Source organism: Lissotriton vulgaris, chromosome 7, assembly GCF_964263255.1.
Source record: "Lissotriton vulgaris chromosome 7, aLisVul1.2, whole genome shotgun sequence".
NCBI lineage: Eukaryota > Metazoa > Chordata > Amphibia > Caudata > Salamandridae > Lissotriton > Lissotriton vulgaris.
The window spans coordinates 177925843-177944090 of NC_141695.1; the positions used below are offsets into that span (position 1 = coordinate 177925843).

General features: G+C 44.9%; 1 protein-coding gene across 1 annotated transcript in view; it reads right to left on the reverse strand.

Moving 5' to 3' along the window:
• Positions 1-283: 283 nt before the first annotated feature.
• Positions 284-18248, reverse strand: part of LOC147701132 (sialic acid-binding Ig-like lectin 10) — a 78386-nt gene continuing 60421 nt past the window's right edge. The window contains exon 8 of the mRNA XM_086928584.1: positions 284-959. Coding sequence (XP_086784710.1) covers positions 774-959 — 186 coding nt within the window. The 3' untranslated portion in view covers positions 284-773. The remainder of the gene's footprint in view (positions 960-18248) is intronic.

An 18248-nucleotide genomic window follows, 5' to 3' on the forward strand; every position in this document is an offset into this window, starting at 1 on the left:
CTATCATTGTTGCAGCAATTAGAGACAAGGATCCTAATCTGCATCATACAACAGATTATCACTATCATCAGCAGTCTGGAGTATCACTGGGCCAATAGACTCTTGCCAGCACTTCTCGAAAAGCATAGCAATAGTGGACCGGGGCTCAATGCACAAGAAATCCTTCTTATTTCACTGAAAACATGGCAAATCTATAGTTTATTGAGTAACTACCTTACCCGTCCCACGTTGCTCGATCTCAGAAGAAAGGAAATTTAAGGAAACTTGTTATGATAACATTCAATTTACATTGTGTAATTTTTATTGAAACATATTCATTTTAATATGGAAAACATTTTAAAGTGTTGTTCTGTTTATTTATTCAAGTGCTTGTGGATAAACAGTATTTTTTGTTTTTCCATCTGGTGCGTACACGAATAAATCAGAAGGTTTTCCGACGTGTGAGCTGGCCACATACAGTTGTCCATGTGAGAGGCGATTGTCCTTGTGCTTTGTTGATGGTCATTGCAAAAGCGAGTCGCACTGGAAACTGGGGGGGCCAATATTTAACAATTTCCTTTTTTTTTTTATTGCCAGAAACCTTCGCGGAAGTGTACTCAGCAACTTTTAACAAATTATTATTATTATTTTTTTGCCAGAAACCCTTGCAGGAGTGTACTCAACAACTTCCCAAAGTTTCATGCCGATCGGAGTGTAGTAATGCATAAAGGACAAACAGACAGACAGACATATATTTGTTTTTATATATATAGAAGATTAGGGACACCCAACAGCTAGTGCACTTTGACCTCTGAATACAAGGTCTCTTCTGGAGGTGGGATGGGCTTGCTTCCAGGCTTGGCTCGGGAGAATTGGATTGACGCATAATGAAGGTTGTCGTTACTCAAGTTGGCATACAAATCTTCTTTAGAGTCCAATGCATTGGCACCAGAACATGGATTGCTTTTAGTCCTTAGACCCTATAGAGAATGCATACAAAGGAATATGAGTTAGTAAATTAAAGGAAATATATATGTGCAACTGGAAAAGAAAAAAAGCTCCAGTTTCTCCCAAATTTATACTTTTTTTAAACGTTTGTGTACATATAAAACAGTGTATGATGCCTTGTAAATATTTTGTCGATTTTATTTGCATAGAACTAGACTGCATTTATGACCATGTGTTCATTAGACTGCAGTTATGACTTTTACGTCATTTGTTTTTTCAGATTAGTCATGCCTGAAACTGCTTTTGTGTTAATCAGCAGAAAGCTGGTAATCTAACTTTCTAAACCACCCTAAAGAGCATAGACAAGGTCTGCACTATCTGCATTTCAAGACATGCTGTTCCTTGTCCTGCCCATCAGCTGCTTTCTTCATGCCATTAAGACTATTCACGTAATGTGAAAGGTACCCTTACAAACGTTAGGGACAGGGTCAGTTACAAAGTGGTGTCCCCCACGTGACACTTAAATTCCCTAACACAATAGACACTCTCCTATTCACATCTCAATCAAGGCCCCGTTTTCAATTGTAACAACATTGATTTTAACATTTGTAATTGCTCCAATAAAGAGTTTTTACATTATTGTTATAATAATAAAATGTAACATTGTCACATATAATTGGGTTCAGCATTTTAGTCTGTATATGATTGAGGTGTGAATAGGAGAGTGTCTATTGTGTAAGGGAATTTAGGTATCATGTGGTGGACACCACTTTGACTCTTCATGCCAGTAAGGCATCAAACCTATCTTGAAGTGAAGTTAAGCAATGAAACAAATCTAACATTTGAAGTGCACATAAATGACACAAGCTGTACCTTATATCTGAGAAAAGATATAGCCCTTGTCCCCCACGCAACACACAATCCTAATGGGCTTAAGGGTCAGATGTATCAAAGGGTTTTGCCCATTCTGTGTCTATGGGAAAATGTGTTGATACATATGGCCCAAAGTCACAAAAGACACAAGATGAATCCTACATCTGAATGTGAGAAAAGACTTGTAGTTTGCCCCCACAAAGTACACATCTCTAAATATTTGGGGCAAATCCAGGGCAAATGCAGAACAGCTTCTTATGGGACCATGTGGAACAATGAGACCCTACTCGCTTGAGGCTTTCATGTCTCCGAGAAACGGCTCCTCGACCCCCACGGTCAGGTTCACCACATAACCCTCTAAGACACCCCAAATAGGTGCACAATTGGTTCTTGCTGCATTCTACTTCCTCAGAACTCCCTCATTGTCACTAAATAACTTGGAGTTCTCTAGTGTGATTTCAATGCGATGTAAATCTTTTAATGTCACCAAGAACTTTCACCTCACTCACTTGCACTTTTTCGTGTGAGCACAAGAACTATTATTGTTGCATTTTGAATGATAATCCATTTATGCTGCCAATAAATGTGTTCATACCTTGTGTCCCTTCATACATTGCTTATTGAGTCCTGTCTGGACTCCCTTCAAAAGTGTTTTTGTAGATTACTAGGGCACATAATTATAATAGCCCAGGCTACAAGAGGATCTGTGAGGCCTCCCTTAGACCACTGTTCCTTTTAAATATTCATACCACCCCTGGTCGTTCTACGGGGGTACCCTTGTTGTTTACACATAGGACAAACTCCTGGATATCCTAGATCCTTTGACCCACATTCTCGATATGGCTGAGGACACTAGAGGTAATAAGACCTCCATTAACGTGGACCTCTTAAGAGGCTCAGCCCAACAAGCCATATGCATTTTAGATAATGCTAACGCAAATCAGATTTCGGAAAGATGCAAAGCCGTCTTAATGAGGATGAATCGAAAACTTGCCGACCTGTTAACCAAAGAGTATATGAATAACACAAAGGGTCTCCTTTTCGGAGATGACTTTGTCAAAACTTTGGGGAAATACGTTTCTACCTTTATGGCCTTTACTATAGCACAAAACAACAGGCGCAGAGTGTTTGGTTCAAGACACCTTTTTGGAAGGGCTGACAAGAGGGAATTGGCTGCCATCCTTGGAATTCTAAGGTCCCAGTTCTACCCTCAGGAGCAACGAGGGTTTACCAGTTATGGAAGGGGCTACCATCAGAGCAGAAATTTCTACCCTCAAAGAGGGAGAAACCAGAGAACCCAAAGTGGAAGAACCAGAGGAGCCTCAAACCAAAGATATCAAGGTAAGCAATACAATTTTTTCTACTAAGAAAGTAGGGGGAGACTAAGATGATTCTTTCCAAATTGGGAAAAGATAACAAAGGACCCATGGGTACAGCAAACCGTGGCAGGTTTCAAGATAGATTTCTGGAAATACCCTGTACAATCTATAAGAGCCACAGAATTATCCTTAGACGAAGAAAAGATGAGTCTAATAGACAAGGATTTGACCCAGATGTTAGAAAAAGGCACTATAATAGAGTGACATCAGATCAGGAAAAGATAAAATGTTTTGTGACTACACTATTTTTGGTAAGGAAGAAAGACAAGGGTTTGCGACCTGTCATAAACTAAAAATAACTAAACAAGTTCCTAATATAAAGACATTTCAAAATGGAGGGTATTCACCTATTGAGAGACATTTTACAAGCCAACGACTGGCTGGTAAAACTGGATCTCGAAAATACTTATTTTACAATTATCATGGACTGGGACGGCCAGAAATTCCTATGGTTTACTTGGAGAAGTGTGACTTGCCAGTTTCGCTGCCTACCCGCCGGCCTATCCTTGGCTCCATGGTGCTTAACCAAGGTCCTTCGCCCAGTGGTCAGTCATCCCAGAGAAAGAGGAGTTTGCCTTATCACAAACCTAGCCGACATTCTCATCATGTCACAAGACAGGTCAGAACTTCTAAAACATCTATCATGGGCAATAGAACTCCTAGAGAACATAGGTTTCATTGTGAATTCAGAGAAGTCTGTCATGATCCACACTCAGGAAATAGAGCTAATGCATTTCAATTGAATTCCATTCTGTCCCAATTATTCGTACCACACATGAAAGTATTAAAGATAAAAAAGGAAGTGAGATTGGTACCATCAAGAGATTCAGTAATTCTGAGAGACCTCGCAAAAGACTTGGGTCTCCTTTCATCCTCTATCTAGGCAATCTCCCCAGGACCCCTCCATTACAGGGGGGTACAGAGACTAAAAGCCTTAAGCCTAAGGAAGGGCCTGTGGTACGGAGATTCTATTACCCTTACTCATGAGGCTCGGGAAGATCTAAACTGGTGGCTGAAGAATCTAGATGCATGGAATGGCAAGGCCATATTCGAAAATGTAGCAGACTTTGTCCTAGAATCAGACGCGAGAACCGAGATTGGGGAGCCCGGTTCGACAATCAAGAAACAGGGGGAAGATGGTCCTTAGAGGAACAGTCTCTCCACAAAAACTATTTGGAAATGTTAGTCAGTCTGAATGCCCTTATGAGCTTCAAGGTGATCTTACGAAATTCCAATACACAGTTTCTCAGCTGTCTCATATATAAATTGACTGGGGGGGGGGGTACCAAATCACCAATGCTCTCGAGTCTACACAAAAAAATTTGGTAATTCTGCTGGGATCACAAAATAGTGCTATGGGAAGAATTCATTCCAGGTGTTCAGAACACAAGGGCAGATTGGAACTCCAGATATCTCATGGATTCCAGCGATTGGAAGTTACAACCGGATTTTTTCTCATGAATACAAGAATTATGGAGTCCTTTCCAGATAGATAGATTTATTTGCAAGCAGACTTACCTTTCAAATTCCAAATACTTCAGTTGGATACTAGACTGAAAAGCGACAGCTGTAGATGCCTTTCTTCAATCATGGGGCAAGAACAAAGGTTATGCCTCCCCCCCTTCTCTATGATTCAAAGGGTTCTGTGGAAAGTGAGACTAGAATGTAGCAGTATTATCCTAGGGACCCCCTTCTGGAAGTCTGGATTCTAGTTTCCCGCTGTGATGGAACTAGCCATGGATATCCCACACCTAGTCGCAGTGCCTCAGGCCTCCTACAAGGCCCAGACAGAGAGAACACCCTCTGGTGGTAGAGGGCAAAATGAACCTTCTTGTTTGGAAGATTTCAGGAGATCAAATAGATACCCAAATCTTTCCTCAAAGGCTAAAGTCCCTAAACTTTTTGCTTTCCCCTTAGACCTTTTTTCTGACATGGTGTTTCCAACTTATAGGCTTTGAACACTTTGCCACTGCTAAACAGAGTCAAAGTGCAAGTGCTCCCTGTGTAAAGTGTAATGGTAATTGGTTGTCCATGATTGGTGTGTTTGCCTTATAATAATAATAATAAGGGAAGCTTGTAAAGCGCTTGGTTACGCTAGTAAGCGTGTCCCCGCGCTACAACTGAAAATAACTCTGAGCAGAAGTAAGGAAAGAGCTCTGTTATCTTGCAAACAGGTACGTTTTTAAGTTCTTCCGGAAGCTGGATTCAGATGAGTCCAGGCGGAGATTAGGAGGCAGGGCGTTCCAGCTCTTCGCTATCAGATGTCGAAACAAGCGTCCTCCCATGCGGGCCCTTTTAACCCTAGGGACCTCAAGTAGGCCTCCGTTTGAGATACGCAAAGTACGTGATGGTACGTACTTGGTAACTAGGTTCTGAAGTGGTGTTGGCACTTTCTTAGCAAGAATACGGTGACAGGTACAGAGGGCTTTAAATTCCACTCTGCTTCTCACTGGCAACCAATGGAGGGTCTGAAGGGCAGCTTTGGAATCCGATCTTTTTTCGATTTTTAAGACAAGGCGGACGGACGCATTCTGTAATACCTGGAGTTGGTTCATTGCCTTGCAAGTGGCTCCCAAGTACAGCAGGTTGCCGTAGTCTAGGTGTGAGGTAACGCGGGCATGTACCAGCGTTTTCCGAGCGGACCTAAGAAGGAAGACAAGGACCTTCCGTAGGGTTTTTAAAATGCCAAAACAGACACCTGCTACTCGGTCTATTTGGGGTCCAAAAGACAGGTCAGCATCGAGCCAGACGCCAAGGTTTTTGACTTCCTGACGAGGCATAGGAACCTCACCTAGGCATGGGGGCCACCACGCCGATGACTAAACAGATGGATTCCTCCCCACCACGAGCACCTCGGTCTTGTTGCCATTTAATTTAAGGCAGTTGGTGGACATCCAGGTTGCAAGATCTTGCATGCAAGCCCTGAAACTGTCCATAGCAAGTCCGGGTGCACGTGAGAGGGAGATAACCAGCTGCGTGCCATCAGCGTATGACACAATGTTCAATCCATGACTTACGGCAATCAGAGCCACTGGAGAGACATAAAGATTAAGCAAGGTTGGGCTCAGGGACGATCCCTGGGGAACGCCCTGGCCCAATCCTTTACTAGTAAAGTCCCTAGCAAAGTGTAATATGTGTGCCAGGGCGGGTAATGCAAATGCTACTTGTGAGTTTGGTTTGTCCTGTTCCCATCATGCACTGGGACAGGAACAGACTAATTTGCATACAGTCAGGTTCTGAAACTGGGATGGTGCAGTGAGCTAAAAAACGGTGTTGGATCTAGCCCTGATCTTTTGACTGGGTGAGAGCTTTCTGCTTAATTCAGAGACTCTGTCCCTCACCACCCCTTTTTGTAAATATTTTTGTCCACCCTAAGCGTGGAAGGGTATTCTCAGATGTGAGACCCTTGCTCATTGCACCATCAGGATTCAAGCAAACCGGGCCGAAGACGGCTGTAATGCCAGAAACCGGTCCCCGGGAGCTTGTTTCCTTCCCAGTGTAAGAATTGGCTTCTGTAGTTTGGTTTGTCCTGTTCCCATCATGCACTGGGACAGGAACAGACTAATTTGCATACAGTCAGGTTCTGAAACTGGGATGGTGCAGTGAGCTAAAAAACGGTGTTGGATCTAGCCCTGATCTTTTGACTGGGTGAGAGCTTTCTGCTTAATTCAGAGACTCTGTCCCTCACCACCCCTTTTTGTAAATATTTTTGTCCACCCTAAGCGTGGAAGGGTATTCTCAGATGTGAGACCCTTGCTCATTGCACCATCAGGATTCAAGCAAACCGGGCCGAAGACGGCTGTAATGCCAGAAACCGGTCCCCGGGAGCTTGTTTCCTTCCCAGTGTAAGAATTGGCTTCTGTAGTTTGGTTTGTCCTGTTCCCATCATGCACTGGGACAGGAACAGACTAATTTGCATACAGTCAGGTTCTGAAACTGGGATGGTGCAGTGAGCTAAAAAACGGTGTTGGATCTAGCCCTGATCTTTTGACTGGGTGAGAGCTTTCTGCTTAATTCAGAGACTCTGTCCCTCACCACCCCTTTTTGTAAATATTTTTGTCCACCCTAAGCGTGGAAGGGTATTCTCAGATGTGAGACCCTTGCTCATTGCACCATCAGGATTCAAGCAAACCGGGCCGAAGACGGCTGTAATGCCAGAAACCGGTCCCCGGGAGCTTGTTTCCTTCCCAGTGTAAGAATTGGCTTCTGTAGTTTGGTTTGTCCTGTTCCCATCATGCACTGGGACAGGAACAGACTAATTTGCATACAGTCAGGTTCTGAAACTGGGATGGTGCAGTGAGCTAAAAAACGGTGTTGGATCTAGCCCTGATCTTTTGACTGGGTGAGAGCTTTCTGCTTAATTCAGAGACTCTGTCCCTCACCACCCCTTTTTGTAAATATTTTTGTCCACCCTAAGCGTGGAAGGGTATTCTCAGATGTGAGACCCTTGCTCATTGCACCATCAGGATTCAAGCAAACCGGGCCGAAGACGGCTGTAATGCCAGAAACCGGTCCCCGGGAGCTTGTTTCCTTCCCAGTGTAAGAATTGGCTTCTGTAGTTTGGTTTGTCCTGTTCCCATCATGCACTGGGACAGGAACAGACTAATTTGCATACAGTCAGGTTCTGAAACTGGGATGGTGCAGTGAGCTAAAAAACGGTGTTGGATCTAGCCCTGATCTTTTGACTGGGTGAGAGCTTTCTGCTTAATTCAGAGACTCTGTCCCTCACCACCCCTTTTTGTAAATATTTTTGTCCACCCTAAGCGTGGAAGGGTATTCTCAGATGTGAGACCCTTGCTCATTGCACCATCAGGATTCAAGCAAACCGGGCCGAAGACGGCTGTAATGCCAGAAACCGGTCCCCGGGAGCTTGTTTCCTTCCCAGTGTAAGAATTGGCTTCTGTAGTTTGGTTTGTCCTGTTCCCATCATGCACTGGGACAGGAACAGACTAATTTGCATACAGTCAGGTTCTGAAACTGGGATGGTGCAGTGAGCTAAAAAACGGTGTTGGATCTAGCCCTGATCTTTTGACTGGGTGAGAGCTTTCTGCTTAATTCAGAGACTCTGTCCCTCACCACCCCTTTTTGTAAATATTTTTGTCCACCCTAAGCGTGGAAGGGTATTCTCAGATGTGAGACCCTTGCTCATTGCACCATCAGGATTCAAGCAAACCGGGCCGAAGACGGCTGTAATGCCAGAAACCGGTCCCCGGGAGCTTGTTTCCTTCCCAGTGTAAGAATTGGCTTCTGTAGTTTGGTTTGTCCTGTTCCCATCATGCACTGGGACAGGAACAGACTAATTTGCATACAGTCAGGTTCTGAAACTGGGATGGTGCAGTGAGCTAAAAAACGGTGTTGGATCTAGCCCTGATCTTTTGACTGGGTGAGAGCTTTCTGCTTAATTCAGAGACTCTGTCCCTCACCACCCCTTTTTGTAAATATTTTTGTCCACCCTAAGCGTGGAAGGGTATTCTCAGATGTGAGACCCTTGCTCATTGCACCATCAGGATTCAAGCAAACCGGGCCGAAGACGGCTGTAATGCCAGAAACCGGTCCCCGGGAGCTTGTTTCCTTCCCAGTGTAAGAATTGGCTTCTGTAGTTTGGTTTGTCCTGTTCCCATCATGCACTGGGACAGGAACAGACTAATTTGCATACAGTCAGGTTCTGAAACTGGGATGGTGCAGTGAGCTAAAAAACGGTGTTGGATCTAGCCCTGATCTTTTGACTGGGTGAGAGCTTTCTGCTTAATTCAGAGACTCTGTCCCTCACCACCCCTTTTTGTAAATACTTGTGAGCCTGCAGCACTAATTGTGCCACCCACACAAGTAGCCTTGAAAAGGAAACTCAGGTCTGCCATTGCAGTGCCTTTGCTCAGTTTGTTAAACTGCCATGTTGTTCTATCAAGTGCACTCACTTGTCAGACCTTACCCTTTCTTTTCTATGCACATCAGACACACCTATGATATGTCCAGAGTACCCCTGGGCAGTGTGCAGTACATGTGAAAGGTAGGACATGTACTAAGGTGTGTAAAATGTCCTTACTGTGAAATAATCTCCATTTACTTTTTCACTGTGGAAAGGCCATCTTGCCCATAGAATAGAATTGAAAGGCTGTGAAATAAGTTTTCCAGCCTATATTTCCAAAGGTTTAAGATGGAAAGGTGAATTTTAGTATGCCTGAACTCACAACGTAATAACACATCTTTTTATGAAGGTGTTTTTTGCATTGTGTATTTAGAAGCCACTCTTTTAGAAGTGGCTGCATTTTTGTGCTATACCATTTCTGTGTTTTTTTTTTGCCTGACTGTGGATTGACTGTCTGGAATTAAAAGCGGTAGGATCTGGGAAATGTCGTGACCCAGGGGAGGAGGTGAGACAGCAACAGGCTGACCTGCATCTGAAGTGTAGGGGGAGTAGACGCCCCTAGAGATGAAGAGGCCTGGGTTGCTGCAATAACACATTTGTCCCATCTCCTGCTGAGTGATTGAGAATCCAGACCCCACTAATCAAAGGAAGAATGTGTTACTGGCAGGGAGGCACCGAGAAATGGTTTGAACAGGGGTCAGTGCCCCCTGAACACAAAGACTTCAAAGCCATTGAGGGGTATAACTATGAGACCAGAAGGCCTGAACTTTGGAGAATGGCTTGATCAAGTGTGAACAAGACTCAAGCTACTTTGTGGTCAAGAGGACCTTTGCCAAGGAAGAAACTACTGAATAGACTGAAGTAGAGGATGACCCTTGCTGTGTGTTCTGGGGCTGGCCTGCAGTTTGCAGTTTTAACCAAGGACAGGCTAAAGGGACTTTGCCGTGTGCTGTGTCCCCCTGCTTGAAAGGACTTTGCCTTGTGCTGTGTCCTGAAGTAACTTATCCCCATGGGCCTGAGGTGAGCTGGCTCCCTGTTGCGGAAACACAGGAACACAAAATCTTCCAGGAGAGCCTCAGTGGCACTGTGTGCACTTGCTAGTTGCAGCCTGAGACCCTCGTAAGGTGTTCCCTGTGATCATGGGCACCTGGAGTCCAAGCAAGGATCAGCGACGCGGTCTGCATGTGCTTTGTGCAGCCTGAACCCCTTTGTGGGGATTGTCCTGTTTTCATAGGCACCGTAATCCAAGTGAGTATCACCGACACTGTGTGCATGTGCATTGTGCACTGTGAGAGCTTTGTGAAGATTTTCCTTGTTATAGTGCACCCTGAGACCTTCGTGTGGAGTGCCCAGTGATCGTGCACCCAAAGCTCATGGAAGTCTCAGCGACGCTGTGTGCGTGTGCCCTGTTGCAGCATGAGATCTTCGTAGCAGTAGTGGCCCGGACTGGCAGCCACTGAGGAGCCGAGCCGCCGGCCCGATCCCGCCATTGCCAAGTCCAAAAGATTGAATCCTTGGCCCAAACTGCTGGACGAGGAGATAAGAGTGAGTTTGCGCCCCCCAGATAATGTGTAAGGGGCTAGACGTGGGCTCGGAGGGAGATGCTCTTGGCCTCTTTATCACTTCAGCAGCGCGAGCCTCTGCTTCGGCTCGTGTTGCGGCCCATATTGCCAAGAGAGTGGCAGTACCGGGGACGGAGCACGGAGCTGCACTTTTTGTGTTATACCATAAGTGTTTTGCAGGCAACTGTTGTCAGAGTGTACCTGCGAGTAAGCAAGAGTGGCAGAGAGACCGCCTGAGTGTAGTACAGATTACTCCATTTCTGCCTAACGGAGTACCTTATTGTTGTATTATGTATTGCAGAATTTCTGCTTAACGAAGTACCTGATTAGTGTATTACACATTGTATCTTTCCTGCATATCAAACTACCTGATTGTCGTTCGACGCATTGTATTGTTTCTGCATAACAAACTACCTGATTAGCATAATACACATTGCCTTACATTTGTATAACGATGTACCTGGTGGTCGTATTACCCATTTCATTATTTTTACATTGCAAAGTAGCTGATGGTTGCATTATTATGCATTGCATTATATATACATTGCAAAGTGCCTGATTGTTGCATACGCATTGCATTATTTTTACATTGCAATAGTGCCTGATTCTAGCATTACAATCTGCATAACATGGTGTAAGGATTACAATAGCATGTTTAGAAGTGCTCATTAATATCGCCAGAACTTACAAGGGCTGGCTGGCCTGACAACCGGCCAGGAGAAATATTACAAATACGAATATGTTGGATTTATATCGTTTGATCTTATCGTATATCTTTTTATATAAAGTGTATACTCGTTTTCATAAAACTCGTGTGGAGTCTATTTGTGGTGTCATCATTGGGTTGCTGTGAGCGTGGTTGCAAATAATTTACACATTTGCCTTGAAGATAAGCCAGGCTGCTCGTGCCAAGCTATCAAGGGGGTGAGCGGGGCTATCTCAGAAGGTGATCAAAACAGTATCTCTCTGAGCTCAACAAAATTAATGATTAGGTTTACAATTCACCCATCCGGTACAATGTCCAATAATATTTAGTGCAGCGATGATATCTTCCTTGTCAAGTAAAGTCTTTGATAAATGAAAATTTCAAAATTCCAATATTCAGTCTCCTTTTATTGATTTTTCTTCAATCCAAATCACAGTTGTGTCCTTTAATAAATTTTCAGCCAACACGTGTTTCGTCTGATGCTAATCCTTGCATCAACAGACTTCCTCAGGGCAAAAATAATGGTTCAAAAAAGGTTTTTCTAATCAGTCGAAACCAGTTTAGAAGAGCCTATCGTATTATAGGTGTGTTCTCTCTAAGGGATACATCAAATTCGATGCAGCAATGGGAAAGTCAGGATACACGAAAGCCGTGAAGCCGAAGAGGAGACGCTGAGACAACTAGATCAGGTACACGTACTCGTGTATCCTGACTTTCCCATTGCTGCATCGAATTTGATGTATCCCTTAGAGAGAACACACCTATAATACGATAGGCTCTTCTAAACTGGTTTCGACTGATTAGAAAAACCTTTTTTGAACCATTGTTGAGCTCAGAGAGATACTGTTTTGATTGCATAACTCCCTGGAGATCCGGGGTTTCTAGGGTCACTGTTGGTAACCAGTACCTTTCTCTCTTGGAGTTCACATCTTTGATTTGTTGGAGTTGTTAATTATTCCTATACTTAGAGCTGTGCGCCTGACCTTTGACTTGGTTGCCAAACCATTCAGTTTTATCTCAGAAGGTGACCTTCCTTTCCCTGGCGTTGAAACATGGATCCCTATTTGGCCTAATGTTCCTACCTCAGCCAACTAGGGATCCAGGGTCTAACACCTTTTAGATTAATTTTGGGCATCAGGGACAAAAAAAATGATATAAAGGTGTGTAGAGCAAGTAGTGCAGTTAGTGCCTGGAAAGGGATTTGGATCCAGTGGAAACCCCTGTTCACTCCATAGCAAATAATTTAGCAAGTTTTTTTTAATCCGGACTTTCCTATTTATTTGAAACGTTTTATAAAGCGCAAGATCCTTGCGGATATCAGAGCACTTTACATTAGACGAAGAAAATTGTATAGGACAAGGAAGCTAGTAGAACAAAGTTACATAACAAATACATAACAAGTTGAGCGACATAGAGCAAAGCAATAAGGTTCGAAAACATTTGAAGCTGGGTGCGTCATGCCACTGTCAAGTACCATGAAGGTGTTGACAAGTTGGACCCTTGTCAGAATCGGGCATAAGGGACGGGTGCGATCGATCAAAAAATATCCGAAGTCTGTGTTCAGGGGAATTTAGTCATAAGAATCGCTTTTACATCCTTTTTGAAGGATACAGTGGAGGGGTTCAGTCTTGTTTCAGGGGGAGAGCATTCCATATCCTCAGCGCCATTCCTGAGAAGGATTGTTTATAAGTTTTCTGCTTGTTGAATCTTTGTGGCTTCAGTATTAGGTTATCTGCACTTCGAGTGGATCTCATGCCACCAGATATTGTCAATTTCTGTGTGAGATAGCTGGGTGTATTGTGATGTAAGGCCTTATGCGTCAAGCATGCTATTTTCAGATGAATTCTGGCTTCGAATGGTAGCCAGTTCAAGGATTTGAGGTCTGGGGAGATGTGGGACCTTCTTTTCGAGCCAGTGATGAGTCTCGCTGCAGCATTAATAGTAGCTCTTAAGGGGGCTCTAGTAGATTGGGGAGGCCACAAAGAGAGACACTTCCATCGTCAACCCGAGGGATAACTAGAGCTTGAACTGCCATTTTGAAGTCATTGATGGGCAGGAAGGGTTTCAGCTTCCTCAATGTATTTATCTGGAAATTAGCTCCCTTAGTGGCGATGCTAATGTGTTTCTGCATATTTAGGTTGCAGTCAAGTGTTATACCTAATGATTTTGCTGAGTCGACAATGGTTGGTTGAACATTGAGCACAGTGAGCTGTTTGACCCATTCGTTTATTATGGGGGCTTTGGCCGGTGGAGCAATTAGGAGGAATCCTGTTTTTAGAGCGTTCAGTTTGAGATGGTTCTCTGCCAACCATGTTTGGGTGTTCTTAAGCGTTGAATTGAGCAATTGAATGTCTTCAGGGGGGTGGATCTTTAGGTATAGTTGGGTATCGTCTGCGTACATGTGGAATTGCATGTTAGATGCTTGAAGAAGATCAGTGAGTGGTTCCATGAATTGGTTAAATAAAGTCGGGGATAGCGAAGATCCTTGAGGGACTCCCAACGTAATTGGAACGGGTTTGGACAGGGTATTGTTGATCTTGAATTTTTGAGTCTGGTTTTGCAGAAAAGAGGTAATCTAGTTAAGCACTGACCCTGATAAACCCATTCTGTGGTTCAGCATATCTATCAAGCTCTCGTGTTGGACCGTATCAAAGGCTGAGGAGAGATCTAGCAGGATGAGGAGGCATGCGCCGTTCTGATGAAGTATTTGTAGTCCATCATCAAGTATGTGGGTCATGCCTGATTCTGTGCTATGGCCTGCATGGAAGCCTGATTGGTGTTTGTTAAGCAGGTTGAAGTGGTCAATATGTTTTGTGAGTTGGTGGTGAACACATTTTTCCAGCAGTTTAGCCAAAGTTGGAATATTGGAGATGGGGCAGTAGTTGTTTAGGTCTCTGGGGTCTGCTGTGGGTTTCTTTAGGATGTGTGATACCTGACCCACCTTGAGGGTGTCAGGGATGCAGCCTTGTAGGAGTGAACTGTTAATGATCTTGGTCCAGAGAGTTAGGAGCAATGGGGTGAAGTCTTTAACCGCGTTTGCGGGGAGGTGGTAAGTGAGGTGATTGACAGGCTTCAGGACCTTGAGAATCCTGCCAATAGCTTCTTCCGAATAGGTATCAAAGGACGAACATGCAGCGTTGTTTTTTAGAACAAACTTTGAGGGGATTTGCTGTGACGCCGTTGGGGCAGTGGTAGGCTTGTGTTGTGAGGACTAGAGTGTGAGAGTAGGTCATTTCGGAGATATTTCTTGATGCTGTCATACTTTAGATTAAAGAAGGTAGAGAATTCTTCACAAGTGGGTTGGGGATCGACAAAGTCTTTAGATTGCGTTTTGATTAGATCAAACAGTTTTTTTGGATGGTCTCTTGCTTGGTCTAGTTGATGGCTGAAGAAGTCTGCTTTAGAGCGCTTGATTTTTCTATAGTATGCATTTCTCTATTTTCTTAGAATCTTGAGGTGTTTGGTGGAAGGGACCGATCTCCACATGCGTTCCGAGGTTCTGAGAGAACGTCTATCATCGTTAAGAAGGTCAGTGAACCAGGGTTTAGACTCTTTCGTGAAAACTCTCTTTATTTGAAGGGGAGCGATCTCGTTAATTATCGAGATCATGGAGTTAATGTAGTGGTTGGTGAGATCATGTACGTTGACCATACCAGCAAGGGGCAGAAGTTGGTTGTGGCAGGAAGTGGGTAATGTGTTTTTTCAAGTCTCTTTTCCATACCTTTGGTTTTGTGGATTGGATCATGTTGATTTTCACTGTTTCCATGATGAAGAAGGTGATGATATGATGGTCTGATCAATCACAAGGTTGGATAGCCTCGTGCTGAGTGGAATAACTTTTAGAGATTATTAAATCCAGGGTTGACCCTCTATTGTGTGTCAGACTGCTGCAGATTTGGTTGAGATCCAGGGCGCCGAGGAAGTTTTTGAGGCTATTGACCACTGCATCATTGGGGTTGTTCTAATGGAGATTGAAGTCGCCGAGGAATGTTTGAGTGTTTTGTCGCCCTGTGTTAGTTGTGATCAGATCCATGAGGTGTTCGGTGAAGATGAGGTTGTCACCAGGAGGATGATATATGATGTGTAGCGAGCATACAGGTTTGTCATTGCTGTTGATGTTGAGGCAGATGTATTCGCCAGAGGAGAATACAGGGGCTATGGCCCTGTTAATGGCGATGTTGCTGCGGTGTATGCATGCAATTCCTCCCCCTGTCTTACCACTCCTGTCCAGTCTGATGATGTCACAATTAGGGAGAACTAGGATGTCGATGAGGGGGGGATGAGGAATCTGTTAGCCAGGTTTCGGCTAGTATTATCAGGTCCAGATCAGATGAGATAATGAGGTCAGCTATGTCTGCAGCGTGTTTGGAGGCTGATCTGCAGTTCAGGAGTGTGCATTTAACCGGGGTGTGATGAGGGCGGAGTTGGGGCTCTGAATGATTGGGATTCTTCTAAGATTATTGTCGACGATACCTCTAATGTTGTGAGTGGGAGACCTGTGGGGGTTAGGAGGGATAGTAGGGATGGGCATGTCAGTGAGAGATGTGTGGGTCATAGGAGTGGATTCGTAGGAGTGAAGAAGAGAGCGGAGATCATTCTCCGAAAATGGGTTGCAGCTTCGCCTTGGGCGGGAAGCAAAGTTACGGGAGGGTACTGATTTCCAGCTGGGTGGAGTATGTTTGGAGGTGGAAGGTGGAGTCGGGGTCATGCTAGATACAGAAGTTCTTGAGGATCTGGAGAGCCATTGTTGTCTTGATATCAGCACTTTAAAAGTGTGGAGATCCTTTTTGATTTGGTGAAGTGTGGACATAATCTCATCCAGTCCAGTGTCTGGGACGGTAATGAATGGGGGAGATGGCTGTGATGTGAGAATGTTTTTTTGTGCAATGTGGACTGATAGGATGTGTGATCTGGGGTGAGAGTGAGTAGGGATGGTGACAAGGGTGTGTGAGCAGGGGTAGGAGTGGGCAGCGATGGAGGTAAAGCTGTGTGTGTGTGGGAGAGTAGTGGATGTGGTTGGTAGGGAGATTGGTGTGGCTGACTGGGGGGGCGATAGTGGGAGGTGTGATTGGGAATGGTGTGTATGATTTCGAGGAGGAGAAGAGGGGTCCTGTTAAGTGCCACCAACTGAGCTGTTGGGGGTTGGATGGAGCGGGTGGAGTCCTTGATTGTAGTGTTATTGTGAGGAGGGGATGAAGTGGGGGGAGTTGATTGAGGGGGTTATGGTAGCGGGGGGAGCTATGGTTGAGTCCGGAGTGATTTCTGTTTCTATAAGGGGAGCAGATGTAATCTGGTCATGCTAGAGGGAGGAGATGTGCGCGGTTTCTGTGAAGTGAGGTGAGGTGTGTTGAAGTGGGGGGTAGTCAGGGTAGAGGAAGCGCATGGGTGCAATGCCCGTAGAGGGCGGGGAATATGGGCTGAGGGGGGGACGGGAGTTGGATCTCAGATGCCCAGGAAAAAGAAGAAGAGCAGAGATGGCTGATGGGTGTGGGAGGGTGAAAGAGAGAGTAAAACTGCGGCTGAGAATAATACAGTATGGGCTGAGTGGGGGAACGGGGGGTTGCATCACAGAAATCTTGAAGAGTGTTCCTTGAGTGTAAGGTGCAGTGTAGGTAGAGGGGAAGTAGAAAAGATGAAGGGGGTAAGAAGGGGTAAGAGAAAAGAGGAAGAGAGAGCAAAATACAGAGAAAAGAAAAGAGCAGGGCAGGGGCAGGGAGAATGAGAGAGGCGGAAAGATGAGGACCTACTGTAGAGAAAGTCAAAAAGTCTGACCTGAAATGGAGGGGGAGGAAACGTCAATAATGAATTGGGAGCTAAGGTATCTAAAGGGTTTGAGTTTGAGTTTAAAATATTTGTATAGCGCACTTTCACCAGCGGTTTCATGGCGCTGCAGCAGGCAGGTCCCTAGAACGGGAACCGCGGGAAAAAAAAGGAAAAGGGAACAGAGGCAGCTAAAGAATTATTTAAAAGATTTTAGCAAATAAGTGAGCTTTGAGTTTTTTTCGAAACTGGGGGTAGACACTTATGGATCTGAGCTCCAAAGGCAAGGAATTCCACAGGACTGGGGCAAGGGTCGCAAACTTCGATCCTCCCCATTTTTTCCTCCTGAAGCGGGGAACTGATAGTAGGGATTGTGTGGATGAGCGTAGCTCCCTGGTTGGAACATAGGGAACGAGCTCCGATGAGATAAAGGCCGGGGCCGCGCCCAGCCGAGCTTGAAAGATGATAGAAGCAAGCTTGAACTGGATGCGTTCGCGGACAGGGAGCCAGTGCAGGGATTTGAGGAGGGGTGTTACGTGATGGAATTTAGGAAGATTAAACACCAACCGTGCCGCCTGGTTCTGGATCAATTGCAAACGCCTTAAACTATATGCAGGTATACCTGCGTATAAGGCGTTGCCATAATCCAGGCGGGAAATTACCATCGCCAAGATGATCAATTTCAAGGCATCGAAAGAAAAGAATCGGGATACCTTGCGGATGGTGCGTAGGGACAAAAAGGAAGAGGACACCACGGAGCTAACCTGGGAGTGAAGGGTAAGCTGGGAGTTGAATTTAATACCCAGGGTTTTAACCGAGGCAGAAGGGACCGGGGGTGAACCTAAGGAGGGGGGCCAAAACAGTGGGGACCAGGGACTGGAACAACCACCTGTCAAAACCAGCTCGGTCTTATCTGGGTTAAGTTTCAGGTGGTTGTAGTTCATCCAGTCCCGGATAAAAATCATCATGGACTGAAAGTTAGAAATGGAAGCAGAGGAAGAAGACAGATTGAAAACAAGTTGGAGGTCATCCGCGTAATTGTATACGCTGACCTCCATTTGCTGCAAAGAAAAAATAAGAGGGGCGATGTAGAGGTTAAACAAAAGAGGTGAGAGGGAGGAAAGGCAATAGCAATGTGGTACAGGCTGAGCTGAGGTGGGGGGGCGTCAGTAGTA